Genomic DNA, 15,962 nt, shown 5'->3' on the forward strand with positions numbered 1-15,962 from the left:
AAGAGCTAACATAACTGCCACATTTATACCACGTGGCTGCCAAATGTGGGCCACGTGGCAAAAAAAGTAATTTTTTAATGGGTAAATTACATAGTAACCCCTCAGGTTTGAGGTCTTGCACAAACCTATACAACATCTTTAAAACATTTCACTTTCATACCTCACGTACCATTTTATTTCAAAATAGTACGTCCGTTAGTTTTTTCATCCATTAATCCGTTAAGTGATGACGTGACTGCCACATGGTTGCCAAATGTGTGCCATGTGACCAAAAAAAAAATTTTTAGTTTTTTTTTAAAAAAAAAAAAACCTAAATCTTCTAAAAAAAATTTAAAAAAAAAATTGAAATCATAACCCCGCCCTCGTACCCCCCCCCCCACCCCACCCTAAAACCAGAAACCAAAAACACCCCCCAACCCGCGACCCTCCTTCCCCAGATCCCCATTCCTGCAACCAGTTCGTCTTCTCCCCGCACCCACACTCACCTTTCCTCCCCCTTTTCCTTCCCCTTCTCCTTCCCCCATATTCATCTTCTTCCCCCGAAACCCTTTCCTGCAACCCGAAAAAGAAAAAAGCAACCCAATTCATCTTCCTACGCACCCGCGACTCTCCCTCCCCAGATCCCCATTCCTGCAACCAATTCGTCTTCTCCTCGCACCCGCACTGACCCTCCCTCCCTCTTCTCCTTCCTCCATATTCATCTTCTTCCCCTGAAACCCCTTCTTGCAACCCGAAAAAAACAAAAAAAACAACCCAGTTCGTCTTCCTCCGCACCCACACCCATCCCCGCACCCGATTCCACCTCACGAACCTGGTGATGGCGGTGTAGACGCGATTTGGTTTTTTTTTTTTTTTTTCTTCCCTTTCTTTTTTGAGTTGCAGGGGGAATAAGAGATGAGCAGGGGGAGAAGAGGGGCTTGAGTGAGGTGGGTCGCGGGCAAGGAAGAAAATATCGGTAATATCGGAAATATCGGTAGTCCGAAAACACGGAAATATCGATGGAAATATCGGTAAAATATCGATATCGATAAAAATTACATGGAAACCACGGAAATTGTAAGAAAAACTTGGAAATTTTTATTGAAACTTTGTAGGATGTTTATTTAGTCAATTATCTATTAGTTTATCATAAAAAATTGGAAAGAACTGCATTGCATGATGGATTTAACATTATCAAGTTGATTATATAGCGAGCTGACAAACATTGTGAGTGTAGAAAATATGTAGTAATTAATGAAAGAAGTCTAAACATACCATAATCATTTATATATGATGAATTAGTACAATATTTTACACTTTATACATTGCATGGTAAGATACATAAGTGACTTAGTACCACATAGAGTTCCTATGAGGTTCAAAATTTTCACTATCTTCATCATCTCTATGTGTAGAGTGAGTGTATTGTGAAGAGTAGTTATCCAATTTAATGAATAATCCAATTTAATGAATAATAATCCAATTTCATAATAATCCAATTTAATGAATAATAATCCAATTTCATAAAAAAATAATCCTAATATAAAACATGGTGATGAATAATAATCCAATTTGATAATAATCCAATTTAATGAATAATCCAATTTGATAATAATCCAATTTAATGAATAATAATCCAATTTGATAATAAAACATAATATTAATGAATAATAATCCAATTTGATAAAAAAAATAATCCTAATATAAAACATGGTGATGCAAAATCTAAACAAGGCGATAACAAGCCAATTGGCAAAAATGATTAAAAAAATCTAAATTGTCTAACTGACCGACACTCTTATAGACTCATTATATCACTTTTATAGACTCATCTTACCCTTATAAATTCATTATTTTTCTTGAAATTGATTAGAATCATTAGAAAAACAATTTTTTGCATTTCCATATGCCTAACCAATAAATACAACTTCTACTATTTCCCTGAAATTATATATTTTCACTTTTTCCCTGAAATTGAGTCCTTTATCCTAATCTAATCTAGACTCCCAGATTAATTTATATTTTCACTCTTTTTCTGAAATTATATAAATTGTCCAATTGAGTCCTTTATCCTAATCTAATCTGGACCCTCCATCTTGATTCTCACTCTCTGTCACGCTGCCACGTGGCAGCCCACTAACCCTCACCCTATCTCTCTCTCTTTTCCCGAGTCCCTCTCGGACCCCTCACTCTCTCAGAGTTCTCAACTCTATCTCTCTCTCGAACTCTCGTTCTCTCACTCCATTTCCCCGATCGCACCCACACCCAGGCACACCCAAATCCGTCCACCACGATGCTAGCGCAGCATCTCCACCATCCTCCTGAACTCTCCCTCCCTCTCTTCCGTCTTTGGGAAGCACGGCGACGCGCAGAGGAAGCTCGGCTTCCCCGATCGCACCCACACCCAGGCACACCCAAATCCGTCCACCCTGATGCCAGCGCAGCATCTCCACCACCCTCCTGAACTCTCCCTCCCTCTCCTCCGTCTCTGGGAAGCACGACGACGCGCAGAGGAAGCTCGGCTTCCCCGATCGCACCCACACCCAGGCACACCCAAGTTTTCAGGTGAGATCCGACTAAACCCTATGTTGATTACCTCTTGCATGCGTGAAATTTGAACCTTATATGTGAAATTGAAGTTCAAAATCGTGTTTTTGCAAGGTTTTTGGGACGAAATCAGCTCGGGAATAGGCACACCATCTCCGGCGTTCTTCTCCGATTGCACCGTTAAAAAAATATCGCGATATTTTGACGAAAACCCCTTGGATACCACTTAAAATATCGGTTTGGGGAAAAACCGATAATATCGGCGATATATCGCCGATATTATCGATATTTTCTTCCATGGTCGCGGGGTTGAGGGGCGCTACAGTGAGGTTGGTCGCAGAAGGGGGGTTGGGGGGAAGGATAATCACTGGGGGTGGGATGGGGGATCTGGGGAAGGGATAATCGTTTTGGGGGGGGGTGATGGGATTTGGATTTGGGTTTTTATTGTTTATTTATTTATTTTTTGATTGAAGATTCAGTTTAAAAAAAAAAGTAAAATTTTTTTTTTTGCCACGTGGCACACATTTGGCAGCCATGTGGGACAAATGTGTCAGCCACGTCAGCATTTAACGAATTAATGGATGAAAAATCTAACGAATGTATTATATTGAAATAAAATAGTACTTGAGGTATGAAAGTGAAATGTTTTAAGGATGTTGTAATAGACCTCAAACCTGATGGGTTACTATGTAATTTACCCTTTTTTATTTTTTTTATTTTTTTTTAAAAAAAACCTTAATCTTCTCAACAAAAACAAAAAACAAAAAAACAAAAAGCAAAAAACAACTAAAAACGCACAACCCACCCCCCACCTCCCCCGCAACCCCTCCCAACCACCTCCCTCTCCTCCACTCTCTTCACCCCCGATTTCGACTCTTCCCCCAAACCTCCTTCAATTTCAAAAACGTTAGGCGAATTGCAGATCCCGGTGGGGAGATCGCAGGGCCTTGGAGGTCGTTGGCAACCCAATTGACGACCATGATGTCATCGCAGACGGGGAGGACCAATACTTTCACCATGCTCATGTGCCATGGGTGCACAATATAGGCGCTAAGGTCATCTTTGGAGTTGTAGCGGATGTGGAAGAGGTGGGTGAAGGCGAAGGGTGAGGATCGAGTGAGGATGATCTGGGAGGCGGTGAGGTTAAGAAAGGTGAAGAGAGGGATGGCCATGATGTCGTTGCAGACAGGGATGACCGATTCTTTCACCACGCTCATGTGCCCCGGGTGCACAATATAGGTGCTGAGGTCAGCTTGAAGCTGTAGCAGCTGTAGAAGAGGTGGGTGAAGGCAAAGGGCGAGGATCGGGGAGGCGGTGAGGTGGAGTGTGAGGTTGAGAGAGGTGTGGAGAGGGAGGTGGTTGGGAGGCTCGGGAAGGAGAAAATGGGTGGGGAGGGGTTGCAGGGGAGGTGGGGGTGGGTTCTACGTTTTCATTTTTTCTTTTTTTTTTCCTTTTTTTGAGAAGATTTAGGTTTTTTTTTTTAGAAAATTAAATTTTTTTTTTGCCACATAACACACATTTGGCAGCCAAGTGATACAATTGTAGCAGTCACGTAAGCTCTTAATGAATAAATGGATGAAAAATATAGAAGATGTATTATATTAAAATAAAATAGTACTTGAGATATAAAATTGAAATATTTTAAAGATGTTGTAAGAAATCAAAATCGACCTAACTTGAAGTAGTAATGTGTAATTCACCCAAACCTAAAAAATAAGAAACAGCTGCCTAAAACAGCTTTGTATTTTGCTTGTTTTGTCCTTTTAGTTCGACTTTGCCCATAGTTTTCATTGGTCAACAAATACAAAAGCAAAGTCTTGACAGTCAATTCACAGCATTGACCCAAAACATCCTCCGCACTCAACTGCTCATTCGACACACTCATATCAAATCCTCCACAAACCCTCCTTCTCTGTAAACCGCCATAAACCCACAAAAATCAACCTCCACAATGCATAAAACTCCTTCAGGCTCCAGGCTGGGCGCCGGTGACCTCGACCTCACCCAGGCCTTCTTCAAGCCCATCTCCAATGCCGCCGCTCCCTCCCTCACCAAACGCCACGCCAAGATCTCCGTCATCGGCGCCGGCAACGTCGGCATGGCCATCGCCCAGACCATCCTCACCCAAGACCTCACCGACGAGCTCGTCCTCGTCGACGCCAATTCCGACAAGCTCCGCGGCGAGATGCTCGACCTCCAGCACGCCGCCGCCTTCCTCCCGCGCACCAAGATCATCGCTGACGTCGACTACGCCGTCACCGTCGGATCCGACCTCTGCATAGTCACCGCCGGCGCCCGACAGATCGTTGGCGAGTCCAGGCTCAATCTCCTCCACCGCAACGTCGCTCTCTTTCGGAACATTATCCCGCCGCTAGCAAAGCATTCGCCAGAGACGATCTTGATGATCGTGTCCAACCCGGTTGATGTCTTGACTTACGTGGCCTGGAAGTTGTCCGGATTCCCCAGCAATAGGGTTGTCGGTACGGGTACCAACCTGGATTCGTCCCGGTTTCGGTTCCTCATCGCCGATCACCTCGATGTCAATGCTCAGGATGTTCAGGTGATTTTTGCTTTTCGGGCATTTTTGCTACTTCATGACATTGCAATGCAAATGCTTGTTAATTTTTATGTGGTTTTTGACAGTACTGATATTTTATAGATATTTCATATTTCTGTGTTTTCATTTTCTCGGTATTTTTGTAGCACGGATATATTAGATACGACATTAATTTGAATTATTGATATTGTCTTTTACTAAGGTATGCTATTTAACCCCTTAAATTATTATCCAGTTGAAATTGATCATCTTAATTATTTTTTTGGTAAATTAACTTTCTGAAATATTTGAAATCAGTCAATTAATCCTTTATGGGTAGATTCTTCCCACTACTTCTTCAAATTCAAGGGAAAATTAGTATTTTGATCATCAATTCTTACTTATCAACTGTAACCAATAAAATTATGACATGTGGACACAAAGTAATATGTAATGACAATGTAATTCGGTCCATTATGTAAATGTTTGGTTTTATTTTATGTTTTCTTATTATGTTATATGTTTTACACATTATTTTGTGTTCATGCATCATAATTTTACATTTATCATAATTTTATTGGTGGTTATTGTTGACAAGTAAGAATTGATGATGAAATGACTAATTTGCCTTTGAATTTGATGAAATTATGGACAAAATCTAATGTTAAGGGGTTAATTGACTGATTTTAAATAGTTTAGTGGGTTAATCTACTAAAAAAATAGCTTAGAGGATCAATTTTAAGTGGGATAATAATTTAGAGGTTAAACCGTAGTTTACCCCTTTTACTACATGTGACTGCAAGTTTCAAGTTATATATCTTACTGTAGATATTTGTGTATTTTGCAGTTATTTGTGTTGATATTTCATATATACATATATATATATATATATATGTATGTGCGTGTGTATATATATATATATATATATGTATGTATGTATGTATGTGCGTGTGTATGTATGTATGTATGTATGTGCGTGTGTATGTATGTATGTATGTATGTATGTATGTAGGTGCGTGTGTATGTATGTATGTATGTAGGTGCGTGTGTATGTATGTATGTATGTAGGTGCATGTGTATGTATGTATGTATGTATGTATGTATGTGCGTGTGTATGTATGTATGTATGTATGTATGTATGTATTATTTTTGTAATTTCAAAGAACGAAAGTTCGGTTGATGTTTGGATTGATATTTTGGTTGATATATATATATATATATATATATATATATATGTATGTATGTATGTATGTATGTATGTATTATTTTTGTAATTTCAAAGAACGAAAGTTCGGTTGATGTTTGGATTGATATTTTGGTTGATATATATATATATATATATGTATGTATGTATGTATATATTATTTTTGTAATTTCAAAGAACGAAAGTTCGGTTGATGTTTGGATTGATATTTTGGTTGATATTTCGGTATATTTAGACCCTCATGATTTTGAAGATTGGATATTTGATGTGGATGCAAATTTCTTCCTCCTTGGTCTTGGACAATTTTGCACCTACAAAACAATTAACACCTTAGGTTAAGGCCAAGAGCCTCACGCGCCCACGATGAATAGGAGGGTTTGGCTGAAGAACCTCCGATGCCAAAGTTAGAATTTAGAGAGTGTTTAGAGAATTTTGGGATTTTTGCCAAAGTGTTGGAATTGCTTTTTGGTGGAAATGGGAGCCCATATATAGGGATAGGAGGTGGCCGACCTATTTAGGGTTTTTGGGTTGAATTTAGGTTTAATTAGGGTAATTAAAAAGAGAAAATATGGTAGAAAAGGTAGAAAACATGGAGGATGGCCGGCCATGTGGTGTTTTATGGGTCAAAGGGATCACTTAATTGACAATTTAAGGGATTAAATAGGCAATTAACCCCTTAATTGGCCATTTATCATGATTTTTAGAAGGAAGGTTTTAGAAGTTATGGAAAGAATAAAATAAATAGCTAATTGATTAGCTAAAAGAGGAAAAAAGAGGTAAGAAATGTATGGAATGAAATAGGTTTTAAGTTGATACCTATTTTGGGCACTTTTGACTTGGTTTAAGGATGATTGCCCGCTACTCGCGTGTAGGAATCCCAGTATGCCTCAAGGGTATTTTTGTCCTCTTTTACCCAAGATTCCACAAGTCGCCTTGTGATTATTTTTGACTCCACAAATGCCTCCACACCTGTTGGGCTGCTCGCAAGAAAGGGCAGCAGGTGTAAAGATCTTCTTGCTTTAGGAAACTTAAGACTGCTTCCTATTTTGATGTTGATTATCTCTTTAATAGGAAATTAGATCCTTCTAGGAAAGGGAAATTATAAATTTATCTCAAAACCTATTTAAGTCTACCTTAAGTGGGTTATTAAATCAACTTTGGAGAGAGATTTATTCTACCCTACAAGAGAGAGATAGCTTAGAGGATATTTGTTCCCCCTCCTCTAGCAATCTTCTACATGTTGTCCGTGCAAAGGACCGTCTTTCATTGCTTTCTTCATCTTTTTCGTGCCGCACTGATGCTGGAATGTTGGGTTGAACTCCCCTGTTGGGTACCACAAATGGCGTTGGCTACTTTAACTTTCTTCGTCAGGAGAAACGTGGGCTGCTCCCAAAAGAAGAGGTGAATAGGATCAAGGCGGATGCATTGGCTCGTCCAATCACTGTTGTGGATCCTGCTACAAGTGAATGTGGGAAAATGGATCTTCCCTGCCTATTCAAGAGATGCCGGCTGAGAAAAACTAAAGACTTCTTTTGCTGCTCGCGCGAGCTCGTCGACTGCCTCCAGGCTTGTGATTGACTTGACTTTTTCCAAAGGGATGAAAAATGAGGCTGCTAGATCTAAGCATGTGACGCCTGCCATGTCAAGAATGGCTAGTATGATTGCTGATAGGATTGTTCGGCATAAAGGTCCTGTCATGCCCCTAGTGCCAAATTTTGTACCAAGACATCTGTTGGGAGCTAAGTCTGGTTCACCTTTGGAGAGGCTTGCTATTATGAAAAACGATAAAGGTGGACTCTGCTGCTAAAGTGGCGCCAAGGCCCATTCCTTATGCTGCTGAGACTGATTCGCCTGCTGGGAATGAGGAGACTGCTCGCGTAGGCAGTTGTGAGAAATCCACTAAGCCTGCTTCTGGGGAGGCTTCTGAATCTATGTGCTTTTGAAACCAGATCTCTTGAAAACATGGACGTTTATGCCAAGTTTGTTGATGGCGTCAGAAAGGTTGTTTGCCCAAGCTCGTTTGTGAAGCATACGACCCAATATAGAAGGATTGTTCTGCTTGTTATGATGCAGATATAGTAAGGCTGCTAAGGAGATGGCAAATACTATGGAAGATTCTGAGCTCGTTGCTTTGAAGGGGTCTAATATTTCTGCCCCCACTTCTTTGCAGCCTGAGACCGCTCGCCAAGAGATTGTTGACTTGAAGACTAGGCTTGACGCGATCCAAGTTAAGCATGAAAGTACAGAAAATGAGATTGAATGTTACAATACCTCAGATTCAAGATCTTGAGTTTGCAGTTTCTAAGCTTCGTTTCGCTGCTTATGCAAAGGATGAAAAGTTGATTGCTGCTTATGCTAAGAAGGGAGTAGATGAGCTGCAGCGCGTTCGTGTTAGTCTGCTTGAGAAGAAATGAGCAGTTGAAGGGTGAGAAGGATGGGCTTAAGGTTTCAAGACCTTCTCTATTTCTTCGGAAGACTTGCTTGCTTTTACTTTTGAGGCTTCCATTGGTGAAGTAGTTGGAGAAGTTAGTGCCCAGGCTGGGGCAGCCGGGGGTGAAGCGTCAGATGATGCCGCTGCTAAGAGCGTTACGGTTGCTGAAGGTGTGGCGACCGAGTAGTCGTGGGATGTCCAAGCTGCTGTAGTGTAGTATTCTAGGTAGCCTTTATGATTTTCTTTGTTTTTCTTTGTAGATCTTGTTTTGCTTGAACTCTTTCGGCTTTTGCTAGTTGTTTATAAACATGTTTTCTTTCGATTTTCTTCATCTTCGCTTATTTTGTTCATGCCCTAACCTTTAGACTTGATAGACCAGTGGCAGGCATGCTACTTTTTTATAAGTAGACAAGCTCGCGTAGCCTATGCAGTCGTAGGTGTTGGTGTAGAACTTTGCAAAGTTGTTAGCCATAGGGTTGGCAGCCGGATACCTTACTTACAGAAGCAGACAAGTCCGCGTAACCACTAGGCTGTTAACCTTGACTTTCTTCAATTCCGTAGGTTGCGTAGCAAGTATCACAACACTTTAGGACTTGGTATAAGTTGTTCCGCGCTTGGCAGAGGTGAAGCTTATCAACTACGTAGCATGTCGGCAGTGGATAAAACTTCGTATATGCGCGCTAGCTTGTTTAACCTTTCACAAGAATGTGCGGTTGTATAAGTCTAGCGCGGCTTTACTGCTAAAAAGGCAAGCCGTAGGCAGTCTTCCAGAATCCGTAGGCTACCTTAGTGCACTCGGTAGCAGTTTTAGAGTTCCAGGGCAGTTGTCTATAGGGCGTATTGCGTAATGTGCCCCCTCCGTCTCTAGGGCCCGGTTCCCCGCGGATTAGGCCAAAAGACCCAAAATCCTTCAGTTAGCTAAGCCTTGAAAAAGACCATTGTGGCTAATTCTAAGAATCCCGGCACAAGCCATCGTGCATCTAGTTATACTAGGGCAGCCAGGCTCATCCACGTCTGGATATTCAGAGTGTAAAGGTTATCCTCTCGTCTTGGAGAGCTAACCCATATGGGTGTCGGATAATTGGTTTACCCTCTTGCACTGGAGAGCAATTAGTTTACCCTCTCGCACTGGAGAGCATGGTTGGTCCCTCGGGGGGCGCAATTCTTGCTATGGTCCCTAAGAAAGGCGCAGTCTTCTTTTGAAGTGCCTGAGTGATCAGTTGTTGTAAGCATGTAGCCAAGCCAAGTTGTGATTAATTCTGAATTCCTTATTGAAAAACGAGTGAAACGAACGAGAACTTAGCTGTAAGGTAGGAACTGCATAACAACTGGATAGTCCTCGACTTGTGAGGTGGTGCCCGTCGAGCTTCTTGAGTCTTCGGGCTTTGATATAGTGGGAGGTCACACATGGTACTTCTTCAGATTGTAGGCGCTTCATTACTTTTCGATCTTTTTATCGTTTCATGGTGGCGAGGGTGTAATTACTCTTGCCGCCTTTTCTGCTGATCTTGTACGGACCTTCCCATATGAGATCCATATTTTTGGAGCCTTCTTTGTGGGCAATGATGAAGGCTTTTCTTAGGACTAGATCTTTGGGCTGGAACTGCCAGATGTTGGCCTTTTTGTTGTAGCTGGAAAGGAACTACTGCTTGTAAGCTGCGATGCGGGTGATAGTCTGCTCGTATTTCTCCTTTGCCAGATTTAAGCTTGTGGCCATCTCTTTTCGGTTACTTGTCTGTTTGTGGTGCGATATGCCTATAGACATCCAGGGAGTTCGTCTGGCCATTTTCTTTTCTTACTGGTGGGGGATTTCTTGTGGCAGTTGAAGATCATCTTGGTGGATACTTTGGCCTGCTTATTACCTTGAGAATATCTTGGCGTAGACATGTGCTGCTTGATGCCATATTTTTTGAAGAACTTTGCCAAATCTTTGCCCACGAATTGCGGGCCGTTGTTGGTGACGATGGATTAAGGGATGCCAAATCGGTAAATGATGTTCCTCTATATGAAGCGCTCTATGTCTGTATGAATCGTGGTCGTCATGGGCTTTGCTTCTACCTATTTGGTGAAGTAGTCGGTTGCCACGATCATCATGCCTTTGCCCCTAGTAGTCTGACTGGTGATTAGCTGGGAATCAGAATGAATTGAAAGCTTTTTCACCGCCAAGTCTTTTGTCATTCAAAGGCCTGCTTGTGGGGCTTCGTACTCTGCTTCATTGTTAGATTCTTTGAAACCTAGAATGATCGTCTGTTCGGGCATCGAACCGCCTGGGGTGACAAGGACCACGTCTGCTCTGAACCTTTGTAGTTGGATGCACTGTTGACATGCAAATGCCAAAAGTCTCCATCGGGTAGAGCAAGCGTGGCTGAAGTGTTTAGCTACCTTCGGGGCGTCATTGGACCGCTCTGTTACGTTGTCAAGGCTAGGCGTGAAGGCGTGATAGGGAGCCATGGAACTAGGGCTATGTTACATGTGGCAGGAGATGCTCAACTGCCAGTATTAGGCCACTCTAGAGCTGAATAATAGAGTAAGGGTCGGCTAGGGCTATGTGACACGCAGCAGGAGGTAGTGTTCAACTGTCGGTACATGTTGCTCTTATGTAGAATCTTCTTGGGCGACGAGGATAAAACCTGCTTATGAGTGTTTCTTCCAGTGTTCGTCTGCCCTTGGCGTGTCTTTTGGGTCGAGTTGTTGCGTTCGTTAGAAAACTTTGCATCTGCCAAGGTCTACGCCTTTATTGTCGTGCATCTGGATTCGGCGGAATAGTGCTTCATGATGATGACTGCGTGCGAGGAGAGCTTTCAGGTTACAACAAATATTGCCAAAGTTAACTTTTGAATTTCTAATAGCATCGAGGAGAGCTTTTAAACTGTAGAATACAGGTAGTAGGGCCCCCAGCTCTTCTCACATGATGATAGAGCTTATTGTTGCTCTAGATACCGTCAAACACGTGAATAAGTCCTCTGCTTCTTCCGGTTTGGATAGTATGGATGTGACGTCGGGTACTTCTTCAAGTTTTTTAATATGCATTGGCGAGCCTCATCCCAAAGTGCATGCTTCTCTGCCAAAGCGAAAGAGTCTGCCAGAGTTAGATCTTCTTTCATTATCAGTTTTTCGAACAGTGGGTGGTTTGCTGAAAGTCCTTTTTGGAAGGCTGTTCTAGCTATCGAGTCGTTACATCCGACTATTTTTACCTTCTATGCTTTGAACCTCCTCACATAGCCGGGAAGCGACTCTTTTGGGTTTTTCTTAACGTCGAACAAATGGTCGGACTTCTTTTTGATCGAGCGATAGGATGAATATTCTTTGGTGAAAACCAAAGAAAGTTCGTCAAAATTCATGATAGATTGTGGCGGCAGGGTGTAGAACCAATCTTACGCCTCGCCTTGTAGAGTGGTGGCGAATATCTTGCACATGAGAACATCGTTGTTTCGATAAAGGATCATTGCGCTTCGGTAGTGCTTTAAGTGTCTTGCCGGATCTTCATCCCCTTTAAAAGATGTGAAATGTGGCATGCTGAACTAGCGTGGCGGCTCTGCCTGCTCAATCTCGTTCGTGAAGGGTGACCTGTTTATGTTGGTCATGTTCTGTCATAGTGCCTCGTCGATGACCTCGTTGCGTTGGAAATCATGCAATCGCTTAGTCAAGAATCTCTCTACTTCTTCCTGAATTTGCCTTTGTTGGGGTAGTGGAGCTTTCGGTTGCCCCTAGCCATAACTTGCTGGTCTAGGCTGCTTTTCCATGTGTTTGGCTCGTCTATGCCACAGATGCAGTGCATGTGGTGTGTTCCTAGCAGGCGAGCGAGTTCTTCACAGGCTGCTGGTTGAACTTGAGCTGGATTGAGTGACTGCTTCTCTCCGTCCATCGTGCTGCCTACTCTGATGTGAGGTGGAGGATGCTCCTTGCAGGCTTAGCCGCGAATGAACACTTTGCCCGGAAGGTTGCTCATGTTGACTATCGGAGTGTGACCCCAACCGTGAATGTATGCTCATCCATGGGCCTAGTCTAGAGTGCACGCTCCTTCGCGTGCTAAGACGAAAGTATACGCTATATCGGGGGCCCAATCGGAAATGTACACTGCCCGAACGTTTGGCTCGTGGCTGGTCGAGTGGCTGCTTGCCGGGACACTGCTGGAAAGGTTCGTCTGCCCTTGTCCTACTTTGGGATACCTCGTTCAGGGCACGTTGGATCCCGATACGTTGCAAAAGTTGATTCACCAAGGTTGTCTGTTGTGCAAGGGCGTTCGTCAACTCTATGACTTGTCGAGACAAGTGTTGTTCGCCATTTGGATTGGAAGAGCTTGGAAGGAATGCGCCTCCTTGGGCAGTGGAAAGGTGGTGGACTCCGGGCGCGAGATTTGAGTTGGGAAATGTCAAATTCGCGAAAAAATGTGGTGAGAATGCCCTCGGCTCGATGGTAGGTCCGGATGGTTGAGATAGTCTTGGGCCGACTTGGGCTACTTGGAAAGCTATGGGAGCAGGCTGGGCCTTGAGAATGGGCTGCTCGACTGGAGCAGGTTAAGCCATGGGAGTGGGCTGCTCGTCGGGAGCAGGCTGGGTCACGAGAGCAGGCTGCTTGGCAGGAGCAGGTTGGGCCGTGAGAGTGGGCTGCTCGACGGGAGCAAGCTGGGCCATGGGAGTGGGCTGCTCAACGAAAGCAGGCTGGACCACGGGAGTGGGCTGCTTGTCGGGAGCAGGCTGGGTCACGAAAGCAGGCTGCTCGGCAGGAGCAGGCTTGGCCGCGAGAGCAGGTTGCTCGGCGGGAGCAGGCTGGGCCACAAGAGTGGGCTGCTCGACGGAAGCAGGCTGCTTAGTATGTGATGCATGCGAATGCGAGGCTTGGGCTCAGGCCTGTGCAAACTTGGATGACACAGCTTGGGTAGTGGCCTTGGTGCCGTGAGCCTTGGATGGCACGGCTCGGGCCGTGGTGAAGGCACCATGGACCTCGCCACGGGTGGCTACCGAGGTAGCCACCGCGGTGGTTCCCGTGGTGGAAACTCGTGGTGGTGGTGGTGCTCCACTTATTGTAGCATTTAGCCTCATGGATCTCCGCAATCCCATTTCTTGAACATTAGAATTTTCACTTGTGGAATTTTCTAAATTTCTAGCCATTATATTTTGCTTATACAGTTTATCAAAGAACCTTTGCAAGTGAAAAATTCTAATAATAAGAATGTATGAAAAATATTCAAAGGGACTAGAAAATAAAGAAAAAAACATTTTTGTGTGAGAGTCTTCTACGAGTATGGATTTCAACTCTCAATGAAAGCACCAATTTGTGGATGCAAATTTCTTCCTCCTTGATTTTGGACAATTTTGCAGCTACAAAACAATTAACACCTTAGATTAAGGTCAAGAGCCTCACGCGCCCACGATGAATGGGGGGGCTTTGGCCGAAGAACCTCCGATGCCAAAGTTAGAATTTAGAGAGAAATAGTGTTTAGAGAATTTTGGGATTTTTGCCAAAGTGTTGGAATTGCTTTTTGGTGGAAATGGGAGCCTATATATAGGGATAGGAGGTGGCCGGCCTAGCTAGGGTTTTTGGGTTGAATTTAGGTTTAATTAGGGTAATTAAAAAGGGAAAATATGGTAGAAAAGGTAGAAAACATGGAGGATGGCCGGCCATGTGGTGTTTTATGGGTCAAAGGGATCACTTAATTGACAATTTAAGGGATTAAATAGGCAATTAACCCCTTAATTGGCCATTTATCATGATTTTTAGAAGGAAGGTTTTAGAAGTTATGGAAAGAATAAAATAAATAGCTAATTGATTAGCTAAAAGAGGAAAAAAGAGGTAAGAAATATATGGAATGAAATAGGTTTTAAGTTGATACCTATTTTGGGCACTTTTGACTTGGTTTAGGGATGATTGCCTGCTGCTCGCGCGTAGGAATCCCAGTATGCCTCAAGGGTATTTTTGTCCTCTTTTACCCAAGATTCCACGTGTTGCCTTGTGATTATTTTTGGCTACACATTTGATACATTGCTTATGAATTGTAGGCTTACATTGTTGGGGAGCATGGTGACAGCTCGGTGGCATTGTGGTCGAGCATTAGTGTCGGGGGAGTGCCGGTGTTGAGTTTCTTAGAAAAGCAACAAATAGCATACGAGAAAGAGACGCTAGAGAGCATTCACAAGGCGGTTATAGACAGTGCCTATGAGGTGATAAGTCTGAAAGGGTATACTTCCTGGGCAATTGGGTACTCGGCAGCTGCGCTAGCTAAGAGCATACTGAGAGATCAGAGGAAGATTCACCCGGTTTCCGTGCTTGCAAAGGGGTTCTATGGGGTGGATGGTGGAGACGTGTTCTTGAGCTTGCCTGCCCAGCTTGGGAGGGGTGGGGTGTTGGGGGTTACCAACGTGCATTTGACTGATGAGGAGGAACAAAGGTTGAGAGATTCTGCTAATACCATTTTGGATTTGCAGGGTCAGTTGGGACTCTGAACTTGATTGGAAGAATTTCTTTGTTCGGTTTGAAGGGAAGAGTTGTGCAAGTTTTGTAAGGTCGCTCGCTAATATGAAACATGCTCATGACGTATCAAAACAAATTAAAGAAACAAACCATGTGTTGGTTTAGGTTTTGGCTTTTGCTGTGCTTCTTATGTTGTAATGAATGATGCAGTTGTATTATGTTCTTGCTGAACTGAGATTAGAAGCTACCTTTCGATCTAATTAATAAATCCAGGTTGAACAACATACCATATTACTCAAGACTTCAGGCATATCATAATGGTTATCCTGGTGAATGCTCTCAAGGCATTAAGGGAAATATATTTTCTTAAACTATAAAGTCAAAGTTATGTAAATCATATTAATAACGGAATTGTGAATACCATAAGGGTTAGACCAGGTTGATGAAAGCAATTGTGTATGCTCCCAATAAATTTAGATGAAATGATGATTAGCTTGGACTTACCCAAATACCCACTGAAACATGGGCCGGTTGTTGTCTTGTTTAATGGGCCTTTGAGGCTTTCATTATTATATCAAAATGGGCTTTTGAGTTTTAACTTAGAGAAATACCTCAAAATGAGACCATTTTTTAATCTTTGAGTAGAAATAGGACATTTCGAATATACACATGGCATACACAAGCAATGCACAAGAATAAGACATAAATAGGATTTTCCCTACACCTTGAAATAACCAAATTATCCACCCATATAAATAGGTAATCCAGAAATTTCAGCATTCATTTCTCATTTTGTAGAGAGAGAAATAGAGAGGAGAGAGAGAGAGAGAGAGAAGAGCTCTCTCGCCCAATTC

The 15,962-nt window shown here is 42.8% G+C and overlaps 1 protein-coding gene across 1 annotated transcript; it reads left to right on the top strand.

Annotated features, from left to right (window-relative positions):
- Positions 1 to 4,302: 4,302 nt before the first annotated feature.
- Positions 4,303 to 15,392, top strand: LOC139197002 (L-lactate dehydrogenase B-like). The gene is made up of 2 exons (XM_070823451.1): positions 4,303 to 5,086; positions 14,697 to 15,392. Exons 1-2 carry the CDS (start codon positions 4,478 to 4,480, stop codon positions 15,138 to 15,140), a joined length of 1,053 nt encoding a protein of 350 aa, XP_070679552.1. The 5' UTR covers positions 4,303 to 4,477; the 3' UTR covers positions 15,141 to 15,392.
- The last annotated feature ends 570 nt before the right edge of the window (positions 15,393 to 15,962 follow it).

Source organism: Malus domestica, chromosome 06 (assembly GCF_042453785.1).
Source record: "Malus domestica chromosome 06, GDT2T_hap1".
Taxonomy (NCBI): domain Eukaryota; kingdom Viridiplantae; phylum Streptophyta; class Magnoliopsida; order Rosales; family Rosaceae; genus Malus; species Malus domestica.

Coding starts and splice junctions, on each gene's coding strand:
- LOC139197002 (XM_070823451.1), top strand. CDS start 4,478: ATGCATAAAACTCCTTCAGGCTCCAGGCTGGGCGCCGGTGACCTCGAC. Junction 5,087..14,696: donor TCAATGCTCAGGATGTTCAG/GTGATTTTTGCT, acceptor TATGAATTGTAG/GCTTACATTGTTGGGGAGCA.